At 46.5% G+C, this 13,419-nt stretch overlaps 1 protein-coding gene across 6 annotated transcripts in view; it reads left to right on the top strand.

Moving 5' to 3' along the window:
- GRN (granulin precursor) overlaps positions 1–13,419 on the top strand; it is a 153,680-nt gene that overhangs the window by 121,574 nt on the left and 18,687 nt on the right. For 5 of the 6 annotated variants that reach the window (XM_030220535.1, XM_030220537.1, XM_030220536.1 and 2 more), the window contains 2 exons: positions 2,525–2,770; positions 3,624–5,837. In XM_030220535.1, coding sequence (XP_030076395.1) covers positions 2,525–2,770; positions 3,624–3,761 — 384 coding nt within the window. In that variant the 3' untranslated portion in view covers positions 3,762–5,837. Of the gene's footprint in view, positions 1–2,524; positions 2,771–3,623; positions 5,838–13,419 lie in introns of those variants that run through there. The other variant, XM_030220534.1, reaches the window with a different exon arrangement.

The raw sequence follows: 13,419 nt of genomic DNA, 5'->3' as shown, positions 1-13,419 counted from the left end.
GAGAGGGCTGAACTTGAGACCCAAAGTGGCAAAATAGAGTGGAAACTGGTTGACCGACAGGTGATAGAGGGTGGTGGTAAATGGCACCTGCTCAGAGGAAAGTAAAGTGAGCAGTGGAGTGCCTCGGGTCGGTGCTGGGGCCGATTCTGTTTAATATATTTGTGAGAGACATTGCTGGAGTGTTAGAAGGAAATATTTGCCTTTTAGCAGATGACATGAAGATAGCCAATAGAGTGGATACTTTGGAGGGTGTAGAAACCATGAGGAGAGATCTTCAAACGTTGGAAGAATGGGCGAGGGTCTAGCAGTTAAAATTTAAAGCGAAGACATGCAGAGTGATGTACTTGGGGTGCAAAAATGCAAAAGAGGTACCAGATAGGGGAGGAGAGATTGATAAGCTCGGCTCAGGAGATAAACCTTGAAGTGATGGTGTCCGAAGATCTCAAGGTGACAAAACTGCGTCAAGGCGGTGGCTGCGGCCAGAAGGATGCTAGGCTGCATAGAGAGGGGTATAACCAATAGAAGAAAGGAGGTGTTGATGCTCCTGTACAAGTCGTTGGTGAGGCCTCACTTGGAGTGTTGTGTTCAGTTTTGGAGTCCGTATCTTGCTAAGGATGTAAAAAGACTGGAAGCAGTTCAAAGAAAAGTGACGAAAATCGTATGCATTTTGTGTAGCAAGATGTAGGAGGAGAGACTTGATGACCTAAACATGCATATCCTGGAAGAAAGGAGAACCAGGGGTGATATGATACAGACGTTCAAATATTTGACAGGTATTCATATGCAAACAAAAGTTTTCCAGAAATGGGAGGTGGTAGAACTAGAGGACATGAATTGAGGTTGAAGGTGAGTAAGATTCAGGAATAATGTCAGGAAATATTTTTCACTGAGAAGGTGGTGGATACTTGGTATGCCCTACACAGCAGGTAGTGTAACAGAATTAAAAAAAATGTATGGGATAAACACACAAGAATCCTGTTTAGAAGGAATCGATCCAAAGAAGCTTAGTAGAGACTAGGTGGCAACACTGGTAATTGGCAAGCAAAGTCAGTATGGAGCAGACTTCTATGGTCTGTCCCTTGATTGTGGTTGAATAGATTTGGGTGGGCTGGAATGGAGCTTATCAGGGGTCTTGATAACTTCAAAAGTTTTTGAACAAGGACAATGCCAGGCAGAATTCTATGGTGTTTGCCCTGAAAATAGCATGCACTAATCAAGATCAGATGTACATATGTTGTATTACCTCATACCTTAGGTAATGCTCATCTCTTCCTCGGGCAGACTGGATGGACCATATTATGTTCCAGACTTGATGTGGCGGTGCAAGGATGCAGCTTTCGGTGCATCAGTCCTGTCTGCTGAGATTGCAGTGCTCCTCCCCACTTGACTGCTGTGGTACATCCCACAACTCTCTGGATTGATCTGTGGGATGCTATGGAAGGTAAAATTAGACCTTACCTGATCATTTTCTTTCCATTAGTCCCAACAGATCAATCCAGAGGCCCACCCTTTGTTCTTGTTAGTTTCTGTTTTTCTTCCAGTTCGGTTTCATAAAGTTCCTTCACTTGATTTTTGTTACAAACAATCTTCCCCCTCCCCCACCCCCCCAAAAAATTACAAAAAAAGAAAATGGATAATACCTTAGTGGTTTCCCTCCTGCAGGAGCGATGAGGAGCCTACATGGGCTTTATAGAGGCAGGAGAGGGCTTCTTAGATTTCCTTTTTCTTTCTGCTGCTTTGGTACCGACAATATTGAGGTTAAAGGTGGCTGCATATGACCACATATAGTAAACTTCTGAAGTTCTCACTATCTCCACCTGCTGTTAGAGGGACATAACCAATAAGTGTATGGATTGATCTGTTGGGACTAATGGAAAGAAAATTATCAGGTAAGGCCTAATTTTAACTTAAGAGCTACCATACTGATCTTTGGGCAAATCTCTGGACTGGTTCACACCAGAGCAGTCCAGAATCTATGGGATGTAGGAAAGCAGTCCTCAGGGTTGGGATTTTTGATACCACTACTCAAATAACTTTTTGGTTCCCAAATTACTTTCCCCACCCCAGCATTGAGCCTATAGTGCTTTGCAAATGTATGAATTGATGACCACATCAGTTTTGCAGATGTCAGCATGTGACTCTGCCAAGAAGCTGCCACCCTTCTGATGGAATGTGCCCTTAATCCTTGAGGTGGCCGCTCTCTCAATAATGCAGGCCAACAAAATCATATTTTTAAGCTGACCAGATAATAGTAGCCTTAGAAGCTGCTTTGTTCTCTTGTACCACCAAACAGGACAGTCTGCCCACAATCTTTAATCTCTGCCTGTCTGCTGGTTGACTGCCAAAGCCCACAGGTTATGAAATGATCTAGTAGGACTAAAGGAAAGAATTTAATAATGTCTTCATTTTTTGTTCCTTCAATGTGCACGGACATCTTCCCCTCATTTAGAAGGCTTACTGACTGTATGAACTCAGTAGAAACCATCCCTGCACATGTACTTAAATATTGTCTTGCATGCTACAGGCTGTGTGCTGTGAGGATTTCCTGCACTGCTGTCCCAGCGGCTACACATGCAATCTGTCAGCACAGACCTGCGACAAGCAGGGCCTGATGCTCCCCTGGAAGCTGGACCTTTCTGTCACTCTGCTGCCACCTACAGATGCCACTGAGCGTGATGTGAAATGTGATGACATGCACTACTGTAAAAGCAGTCAGACCTGCTGCAAGACCACTACTGCTGGGGGCTGGGCCTGCTGTCCCTATAACCAGGTGAGTCTGTCCACCTACTATAGTCCATCCTTTCCCTTCCTACCCCTTCCCTTATGCTCTTTATAACACTATCAAGTGGAAAATGATGTAACAGTAAACATCAAGACATGTATACTATCACAGTGAAATAGTGGCCCCTCCCTGTGGTCTGGAGAAAGAGCATTTGTATAGGAGTTGTATCTGAGCAGCAAAGGTTTGATGGCACATATGAGCTACTAGAGGGGCATCCATTTGATACCTTGGCATGCTGGTTCGCCACAAGAGGATTGCTGCATAATAACAGACTGGCAGTCTGGGAAAAGTACTGGAACATCTACCCAACTGCCTTTTCGTTAGCTGTAAATAATTTCCTCGTATCTGTTTTACAAAATGGAGCACACCATGTTCAGTATATGTTGATATTGGAAGAAGGTCCTGAAAATGGATGCCACTCAGTAGAACCGGGAGCATTGAGAGAGGGGAAGAGAGAAGCAATTTAAAATTCCACATTCCTCCCCCCCCCCCCCCCCCCCCCCAGGATTTCTCCTGGGTGACTCGGTTATATGCACAGGGCTAGCATTATAGGGGTGAAGCCAGTGCAATTGTTCTGGGCCCCCATGCCATAGGGAGCTCCAAAGCTGAAAGGGGGGGGGGGGGGCATGTGAATTTCTGCCCTGGGCTCCAGCATGTTTAACTCTGGCCTTGTCTATGCATCTGTTGAGGTAAGAACCCGGACTAGGAGAAGAGACTGAAATTTGGCATGCTACAGAGTCACAGTTGAATTGAGTTTGGAACCCAAATTCTTATCAGAGGGAGAATGTGGTCTGCCATTTTATGTGTATTCCTTGTAACAATGTCCCTGCTTCCTTCACAGGGTGTTTGTTGTAAAGACATGCGTCACTGTTGTTCTGCTGGTTACAAGTGCAGCTTTAGAGGACGACGATGTATTAAAAGCAAAGTCTTGCGCTGGGATGAAAACTTTTCTACAGAGCAACAGCAAGACCTGTTGTGAGGTATGGGTGTCCAGGGTTCACCCTCATCAGCCTACCCCAGAGATGCCGAGGACGACAATGGCACACTTTGTATGAAATCTAATGTTTATAGGGAGAGGTGTGTGTGTCTTTTCCCCCTCCCTGCTTCACTCCCCTGACCAATCCTCCTTTTATGATTTCCATAATTTGCGGCTGATGCACTGAAGGACACTGGTCTGTATTTAATTCATTTGTTTTGCATAGAGATCCTGTCATACTGTCTTTGACAGGTAATGGCAGGAGCATATCATCTCACTGGGACTGTGTCCTTTTGTAAACACATCCCCCCCCAAATGCTAATTGTGCAAAGAATGCTGCCTCTTGCAACCCCCCCCCCCCCCCAACCTCCCCTTTCAAACTTTTACTTCTCTTAAAGAATATATATTTTCAGGGTTTAGCTGATGCCATTATGTGCCTCAGCAGCTAAGTGCCAATTATGAGTCTTGTGTTCCATTTCCACTGTCCTCCCTAGCTCCATCCCTTTTCTGGCGGTGGTCTGCTCTGTTCTGTGCTGGGGCAGGGGGTCTTGTCCCTGCACTCCCATGGCTGACCTGGAGTGCAGGAAGCAAACTTTTTCACAACCAAATGGTTCTAGTGCCCTTGTTCTGCAACATTGCTTTGTAACACCTTGCCCTGGGGGTTGCCTGCATTTGACTGCCCTTTGAAATAGAAATGGGATATTTGTTGTTAGGCACTAACTGCTCCATTGCAGGATGACAAGATCTGTCTCAGCTGTCCTTCTAAAATGGCATCCTCTTGGCCACAGTTGTTTTTCGATACAGGTGCTGAATTTGTTTTATTCCATTTTCACTGTTTGATCTTTGATTATTTACCAGGAAAAGTATTGTGGTGAAGGTCTGACTTTATGGCCTGATCGCTCACTGTTTTACTTTGGCACTACTGCTGCCTCTGGATTAAAAAAAAAAAAAATTAAGCTACTTTTTTGTCTTAATCCAATTTCTTATCAGAAAGAATTGGCATGTTTTATGTAACCCGATGGGTTATATTTATTTATTTTTTCTTTTTAACTGGGGTCCGGGGGAGGCTCTGGGCTCCCAGAGATTGTTGGTGGCCAGTGCTGTGGTTCCAGAAACAGTTCTGGACTTCCTGCTTGGAGCTGCGCTGTCTGCGGCTTGCCCCAATGCTCTGAGCATTGGATTTGGGGTTTTTTGAGTGGGCATCGCTTGGGCATGTATGTGCGGTGATGCAGAATTTAATTTGAACATTTCTAGTTTTTATAGAAGTTTTGACAGAGATATATGATAGAAGTCTGTAAATATCTTTAAATGCGTGTTTAAACATATAGAAAATACACTGTAAACACGCATTTAAAGATATTTACAGACTTCTATCATAGATCTCTGTCAAAACTTCTATAAAACTAGAAATGTTAATTCAAATTAATTCTGCATCACCCCACATTCATAACAAGCGATGCCCACTCAAAAAACCCAAAATCCAATGCTCAAGAACATTGGGGCAAGCCGCAGACAGCGCAGCTCCACGCAGGAAGTCCAGAACCGCTTCTGGAGCCACAGCACTGGCCACCAACAATCTCTGGGAGCCCAGAGCCTCCCCTGGACCCCAGGTAAAAATAAAAAATATACCCGCCGGGCTACATTTAAAATTTATGACTTAGTTTGCCATAGAAATGACTGTGACAAGCTTGGGGTATGTATGTGTAGTATATGGGAATATCTGAAACTATTTACACCCTTGAAGTGTTGCTTCATTTGGTTTTCAGGGCAGGGTAATGTGCAAAGTTTACGCCCTCACACCTGCAAATCCTATTTTTCTTTTAGAACTTCAAGTCCCAGCAAGTAGATGGGCATAAGCCTAGGACTTGGTTCGGTGTAGTATTGCAGCAGGGGCCAGTCAGTAGGCAGAACTTGCACTCCTATCTGCATTTTTTTTACAGCACCTCTGTTCAGTTTCTTTTCAGGGGCAGTTTGTCCAGGGTTCTCATTTCTGATTTCCTGTTAAATTATGCAGTATGCTTTTTTTTGAGTTGAACTTGTTGATCAAAAATTAATAAAGTGATTTCTATAAATATTGTACATTGGATTTCTGCAGTTGCTTGTAAAGGGAAATTCCAAAAAAATCAGTGTAATAGAGTGGGATTGATAATATGGCGACATCTGCTGGTTATGTATTGTATGTAATGGTGGAGGCAGAGGATTTTTGACCTGTAGATTTTTATATTGCTTTGAGAAGTGCTGGGATACCTCCCTTGGAAGGCCTTTCTCCCAGTAATTGGCTCCACAGCTAGCAACATATATGTTTTGAGAGAAGTTTAAAAATAAAAACACCTTTCCATAGTGTCCCTCTAGACTGGCACAGATGGGTTATGCATTCCGACCAGCAGATGGAGACTAAGAACAAACTGAGCTTCAAGTGAAACCTATAAATGGGCAGTGCAGTCCTTAGAAAACCAGTCTGTTCTCAGCGGATGGAGGAGTGGTATGCCTGTGCAGTTGGTTACTTGTAGGGCCCTGGAATTTCTTTTTTTTTTTTTTTTTTCCCCTTCTTCTTGGGGCTACTAGGTAAGAGAGAGCACTCTTATAAATAAAAAAAAAAAAACGCCAGAGGTAGTGGTTTTGCTTTCCTCTTGTCTGCCTGCTGGATAGGGGTTGAGGCCTGCGGTGGTCTTTCACCCCGGGGTGTTAAACCCGGGTGGCTGGGTCCCCTCCTCTCCCCCCACTTGGATTTGTTGCTGCTACCTTTTGGTTTGTGAGCCTCAGCTGTCTGGCTCTGTCATCAGGCAGACTGGCAGTCTGGAGTGCTGTGGGGTCTGCCTTGCTGCTACTCTCTGGCCTGAGTGTCTGTGTAAAAAAAATAAATAAATAAATAAATAAATAAAAAAAGTGTTGCCAGTGATTTACTGCGGGAAGCAGTGTGTTAGGAAAAAAAAAAAGAATGAGTAGCAGACTTTTTTGTTTTGTTTTTGTTTTCCCTTCGGCAAAACAAATTCTGAGGGAAAAAATCAACCCCTGAAGCACTTGGCGGTGTCGGGCCGAAGGGCAGAGACCCCAGGGCAAAAAATTGGGCTCACTATGCTTTTGCGGGGAGCCCAGTTTTTTTCTTTCTTGGCAGCAATGTCGCAGCACTTTAAGCACTACACAGTTTGCCTGTAACGGCATGTGGCCTTTGCGCAGCTCTGGAGTGCTCTGAGTTGGGATGTGGGTAGTCTAGGCAGGCAGCTGCGCCAATTCCAGTGTCCGGGGTTTCAGCAGGACTGTCCTCGGGGGGGGGGGGGGGAGCTTATTAAGGTGGCTGTCTCATTTTCGGCATGAACCGCTACCATTTTATCCCAGCGTCTGGCCTTGATCTTCTCCTGGCAGGAGGAGCTGCCTCCGGGAGATGCCTTGGTTGTCCACATTTTCCATCGGGAGGAGCTGCAGGAACTGATTTCCCAAGTGTCTTCTGTGCTGCGGTTTGAGGAGTCTCCCCCGGAGGCTCCTTGGATGTGGATTTCTTGCTTAAAGGGGGGTTCGCAGATCCCTCCTGCTCTTTTTCATGTGCATCCAGGCGCAATGGGCTTCTTTCAACGCACCTTTTCAGGTTCCACAGTTCACCTTTATCCCATTCCGGATCAGGATCGGGGGTCCTTGCTCCCCCCCCCCCCCCCCCCCCACACACACACAGTGGTCGCTGTAGTCTCTGCAGTCACAAGAAGAATATTGTGCCGGTGGATGGTGGCTGCCTTGGCTGTTTGCAGGCGTTTTGGTAGCTCAGGCATGTTTCGTTGGGCAGAGCACATTTTGGACAGTATCTTGATCATTAGTGAATCAGGAGGCCACCAAATTGCAGATGGGCGCCTCCTTGTCGGATGCCTTGTATGATCTGCTTTCTGCATCCTCTAAGCCTGTGGCTCTTGGTGTAGTGGCCCGGTGGTCGTTTTGGCTCCCATGCTGGTCGGTAGACACAGTGTCGATGTCTAAATTGAGCAAGTTCCTCTTCTGAGGCTCCCTATTTGCCTAGGATCTGGATAAGTTGGTCAAAAGTCTAGGGGAGACTAAGGTTCCTCAGCTTCCGGAGGATAGGTCTTTCCAGTGGGCAGAAGCACGTCTGGGGAAATCTAGGTTTAGAGAGGCCTGTCACTATAGGCCGGGTAGAGGAGATGGTCTTCAGCATGGCCATTTCTTTCAGTGAGTGCAGCCCTTTTGGGGGAGCCGGGGACTCCGGACCTTTGGTGACTGGCTCCGGCAGACCTGCACAATGAAGGTGTCGGGGACTTTCAGCAAGTGCAGTCCTTTCGGGGGGGGGGGGGGGGGCGGGGACTCTGGACCTTTGGTGGCTGGCTTTAGCAGACCTGCACAATGAAGGTGCGGGGTCGGAGTGGACCTGGATTACCTTGGATCTGTGAGCACTCAAGGTGGTTCGCAACAGCTATACACTGGAGTTGCCCACCCGGTGCTAGACGCCTTCGTGGTGTCTCCTTGCAGGGCCCCTTTGAAATTACGGGCAGTTTGGCAGACCCTGCGTCAGCTGGTGGCCTTAAAAGCGGTGGTTTTTGTCCCGAAGAGGGAACAGGGCACAGGTCGTTATTCCATCTATTTTGTGGTCCCCATGAAAGAGGGTTCCTACTGGCCTATTCTGGATCTCAAAGGGGTAAATCATGCTGTTCAGGTCCTTGCGCTCTGTCATTTTAGCTGTGCATCCTGGGGAGTTCTGTCTTCTTTGGATCTGAGAGGTGTACCTTCATATCCCACCTCTTCATTGTTTCCTTCGCTTCACCATTTTGGTGAAGCATTATCAGTTTTGTGCACTCCCCGTACCTTTTCCAAGGTGATGGTGTAGGGCATTTTGGTGCATCCATATCTGGACGATTGGCTCAACCAAGCGAAGTCTTACCAGGAGAGTGTGTGGCTATGGCCCAGATGGTGCACGTGCTCCAGTGCTTGGGCTGGGTAGTCAATCTGTACAAGTCATCTTCAGCCATCCCAGACCTTGGAGTATTTGGGAGTTAGTTTTGATACCAGCATGGGCAGAGGTTGTCTCCCGGAGGCCAGGCTTCACAAATTTTAATCACGGGTCCAGTCTCTCTTGGATTCCTAGTGCACGAGGACCAAAGATTACTTGCAGGTGCTCGGCTCCTTGACCTGGGAGAATGGAAGATCAGTCCAAAGGCCATCTCTCAGAAAGTGGACTGCTGGAGCCTTCTGGTAGTGGACCTCATGGCGTCCGCCGTCGACACTCTGGTTCTTCAGCCGGCGGAGGGACTCTGTGCTGGTACAGCCTTGGCCAGCATCAGCCTGCTTTGTGTCCCTCCCCCCTTGGCCTTTGATAAAGTTCTGCTTCGAATTCAGCATCATGCTGGCCAGGTGGTTTTGGTGGCACCGAATTGGCTACGTAGGCCATGGTATGGAGACCTCATTCAGCTTCTTGCGGCGGAGCCTTTTCGATTTTCCACTGGTGATGGATCTTCTTTCTCAGGGTCCAGTGCTCCATGTGTGATCTAGCTCAGTTCTCGCTTACGGCTTGGCTCTTGAGAGGGCGTGTTTGTTGAAGAAAGGGTTTTCTGCTGGTTGCCACTGCGCTTCATTCGAAGAAGTGTTTGACTTTTCTTGCCTATATTCACATCTGGTGCGTTTGAGGACTGGTGTAGGTATCGTTCCATTGTGCCGTTTGCGGTTCCCCAGATTCTTGATTTCTTACAGGCTGCCCTAGGTAAAGAACTCGTTTTGTCATCCTTGAGGGTGCAGCTGGTGGCCGTGGCCTTCTTGTACATCTTATTCGTCCTCCAGTTCATAGGCCTGTTGCGCCTTGGAGTCTTAACCTGGTGTTGTCTGCCCTCGTAGAGCTGCCTTTTGAGCCCTTGGGGTCCTGTACTCTGAAGGTTTTGATGTTGAAGACGGCGCTTCTTGTGGCGGCTTTGGGTCGGCGTGTTTTCGAGTTGCAGGTTTCTGTCCTGTAGGAAACCTATTCTCCAGTTATTTGGGGGAGAAAGTGGTTCTCCGGGTGGTTCCTTCCTTTCTGCCTAAGGTGGTTTCTCCGTTTCATGTTGGCAGGTTTCCCTGCCCTTCTTGGGGGACAGGTCTGACTCGGAGGAGCAGAAGCGCTTGCACTGTTTGGATGTCTGTAGAGTCCTCCATCGCTATGAGGGTGGCTCGCAAGTTACTACTACTACTACTTAACATTTCTAAAGCGCTACTAGGGTTACGCAGCGCTGTACAATTTAACATAAAAGGACAGGCCCTGCAAGTTTCGCCGTTCAGGTCATCTGTTCATGGTGTTGGGGGCTCAAAAGGATGAGGTGGCATCCAGGCCACTATTGCCCATTGAGTGAGGGAGGCGGTGGCCTCGGCCTGTTTACTTTGGAAACGGTGTATTCTCGCCTTCTTGAAGACCCCATTCTACTCGGGCTTTGACAGCTTCGTGGGTAAAGCATTCTTTGTTTTTTGTGAAGGCTGCAGCCTGGTCTTCTCTTCATTCCTTTATGCACCACTATCGCCTTGATATGTTTGCTCGGCAGGATGCGCAGTTTGGTGCCAGGGTGCTGACAGTGGGGCTCTGTGGGTCCCACCCATGATGGTCACTACTCTGGTACTTCCATCTGTGCCAGTCTAGAGGGATGCTATGGAAGGAACAGTTAGATCTTACCTGCTAATTGACTTTCCTTTAGTCCCTCTAGACCGGCACAGAGCCTTCCCAGCAGACGTTAGTTTTGCCATTTTGGGGTTTTTTGTAGCTGGTGCTCTCAAGTGTTGTTTTTTTTTTTTGGGGGGGGGGGGGGGGGGGGGCTATAAAAAAAAAACAGACACGGGAGTGTCAAGATTCATCCCTGTACCAGCCTTCTTGCAGGTGGTTGAGGCTAGTGTATCCTGTACCTCCTATTTGGTGGTAGCAGCAGTGCAGACTGCCTTGGTCATGGGATCGCGGTGGCAAAATTGGATGGAGATTTGATTTCCTTTTGGAGTGTTTTCTCTTTGTTTAGTCCTGTGGGTCATCTGCTTTGCTAGGCGTAGACTGGTTTCCTGAGGACTGCACAGCCCACTTATAGGCTCACTTGAAGCTCAGTTTGTTCTCAGTCTCCGTTGCTGGTTGGAGTGCATAACCCATCTGTGCTGGTCTAGAGGGACTAAAGGAAAGCCAATTAGCAGGTGAGATCTAATTGCTCCTTCTTAGTAGAGCAACTTTAGGGAGGTCTTTTACTTTGTATTTTTATGCTGGTGTGCATACTGCTGTTTGGTTTTCCCATCTGTAAACCAGAGCTGTCTGTGTTCTATACAGCTGGCCCTGCTGGTGCAGAAGAAACGCTAGCTCAGACTTTCCTTTTTTTTCGGTCCTATCCCAGACCTGGCTGGGAGAGTGAAAGGGGCAGACCTGGACCCACGTTTGGACACAGATGCAACTAAATCACAGTGCCACACTTCCACAGCCAGGGTCTGGACCATTAAGTACAAAAGTACATAAGTATTGCCATACTGGGAAAGACCAAAGGTCCATCGAGCCCAGCATCCTGTTTCCAACAGTGGCCAATCCAGGTCACAAATACCCGGCAAGATCCCAAAAATGTACAAAACATTTTATACTGCTTATCCCAGAAATAGTGGATTTTCCCCAAGTCCATTTAATAACTGTCTATGGACTTTTCCTTTAGGAAGCCGTCCAAACCTATTTTAAAACTCCGCTAAGCTAACTGCCTTTACCACATTCTCTGGCAACGAATTCCAGAGCTTAATTACACGTTGAGTGAAGAAAAAAAATTTCTCCGATTTGTTTTAAATTTACTACCCCCTAGTCCTAGTATTTTTGGAAAGCGTAAACAGACACTTCACATCTACCCGTTTAACTCACTCATTATTTTACAGACCTCTATCATATCTCCCCTCAACCCTCTTTTCTCCAAGCTGAAAAGCCTTAGCCGCTTTAGCCTTTCCTCATAGGGAAGTCGTCCCATCCCCTTTATCATTTTCGTCGCCCTTCTCTGCACCTTTTCTAATTTCACAATTATGTGTGACCTAGTCCCAGCCACTGATCCCTGGCTGCTGTGGCCTTCCATTTTTAGCACTGACCAGATACTTAAGAGCCAGGCTACCCACTATAAACTAAAGGTAGAAGACAGTCACAAAAAGGAAGAGGATATAAAACTGGGACTGGTGGAAAAGATGCAAAAACAAGCCTAGAATTACACTGTAGTAGCAGCACTTACAGAAATGTGCCATATGGTGCAGTGTTGCGTAGGGGAGAATTTGGTTTGGTTGCCCCTTTTGATAGAGAAAAAATGTAGGCAGATAATGACCATATGGCTTATCCAGTCTGCCCATCTATGCCATCTACTCACCCTATCACTCCCTTAGAGATCCTATCTACTTGTCCCAAGCTGTCTTGTCTTCAGATACTATTTGCTCACCACCACTTCCAAGTCTACCCTCTTTCACCTTCATCCTATACCCCCTCATTCCGGAGCTTCCTTTCACTTGAAAGATTCGCCTCCTGTGCTTTTATGCTGCATAGGTATTTAAATGTCTCTTATCATATCTCCCCTCTTCCACATTTCTTCCAAAGTATACATATTGATCTTTATATCTGTCCCCATATGCTTTATGACTAAGACCACTGTTCATTTTAATAGCTGCCCTCTGGACCGATTCCATCCTGCTTATATTTTTTGAAGATGTCTCCAGAATTGTATACAGTATTCTAAATGAGGTTTCATTAGAGTCTTATACAGGGGCATCATCATCTCCTTTCTCCTACTGGCCATTCCTTCCTTAGCACCCAGCTTTCGCCGTTGCTTTTTCTACCTGTTTGGCCACCTTAAGATTATCACATATGATCACACCCAAATCCACTCCACTTTCATGCACAAAAGTTTCTCCCCCCCCCCCCCCCCCCCCCCCCCCCCCCCCCAAACTGTACCGTTCCCTTGGGTTTTTTTTTTTCCAGCCCAAATGCATGACACTGCATTTTTGGCATTAAATTCCAGACCATTCCTCTAGCTTTGCCAAGTCCTTTCTCATGTTATCCACACCATCAGGGTGTTTATTGCAGATTTTGGTATTATCCACAGAGAGGCAAACCTTACCAGAAAGCCCTTCAGTAATATCGCTTACAAAAATGCTAAAAAGAACAGGCCCAAGAACCAAATCTTGCGGCATACCACCATCCTTTTCTTCAGAATTTCTTCCATTTACCACTGCCCTTTGTCACCTTCCACTCAACCAGTTCTTAACCCAGTCACTTTAGGGCCCATACCGAGGACACTCAGTTTATTAGTCATCTATGCAGAACCATGTCAAAGGCATTGCTAAAATCTAAACACATCTAATAGTGTCCCTCAATCCAACTCTGGTCACCCAAAGAAATTAATCAGATTTGTCTGACAGGACCTGCCTGTAGTGAAACCATGTTGCCTTGGGTCCTGTAATCCATTGGATTCCAAGATCTTTACTATTCTCTGCTTTAAAAGCATTTCCGTTAATTTACTTACCACAGAGAACCATAGGACTTACTGACCTATGGTTCCTAACCTCTTCCTTATTTCTACTTTTGTGGAGAGGGACCACATCTGCTGTTCTCCAGTCCTCTGGGACCACTCCCAACTCAGGAACGTTCTAGTGCCTCTGCTAGCTGACCCTTTTGATGCTTCTCTAAAGTTCCTTCAGTGCCCTTGGATGTATGCCATTCAGCCCC

This window comes from Microcaecilia unicolor, chromosome 12 (genome assembly GCF_901765095.1).
Source record: "Microcaecilia unicolor chromosome 12, aMicUni1.1, whole genome shotgun sequence".
NCBI classification, from domain to species: Eukaryota; Metazoa; Chordata; class Amphibia; order Gymnophiona; family Siphonopidae; genus Microcaecilia; species Microcaecilia unicolor.
This window is presented reverse-complemented; position numbering and strand designations above follow the sequence as displayed.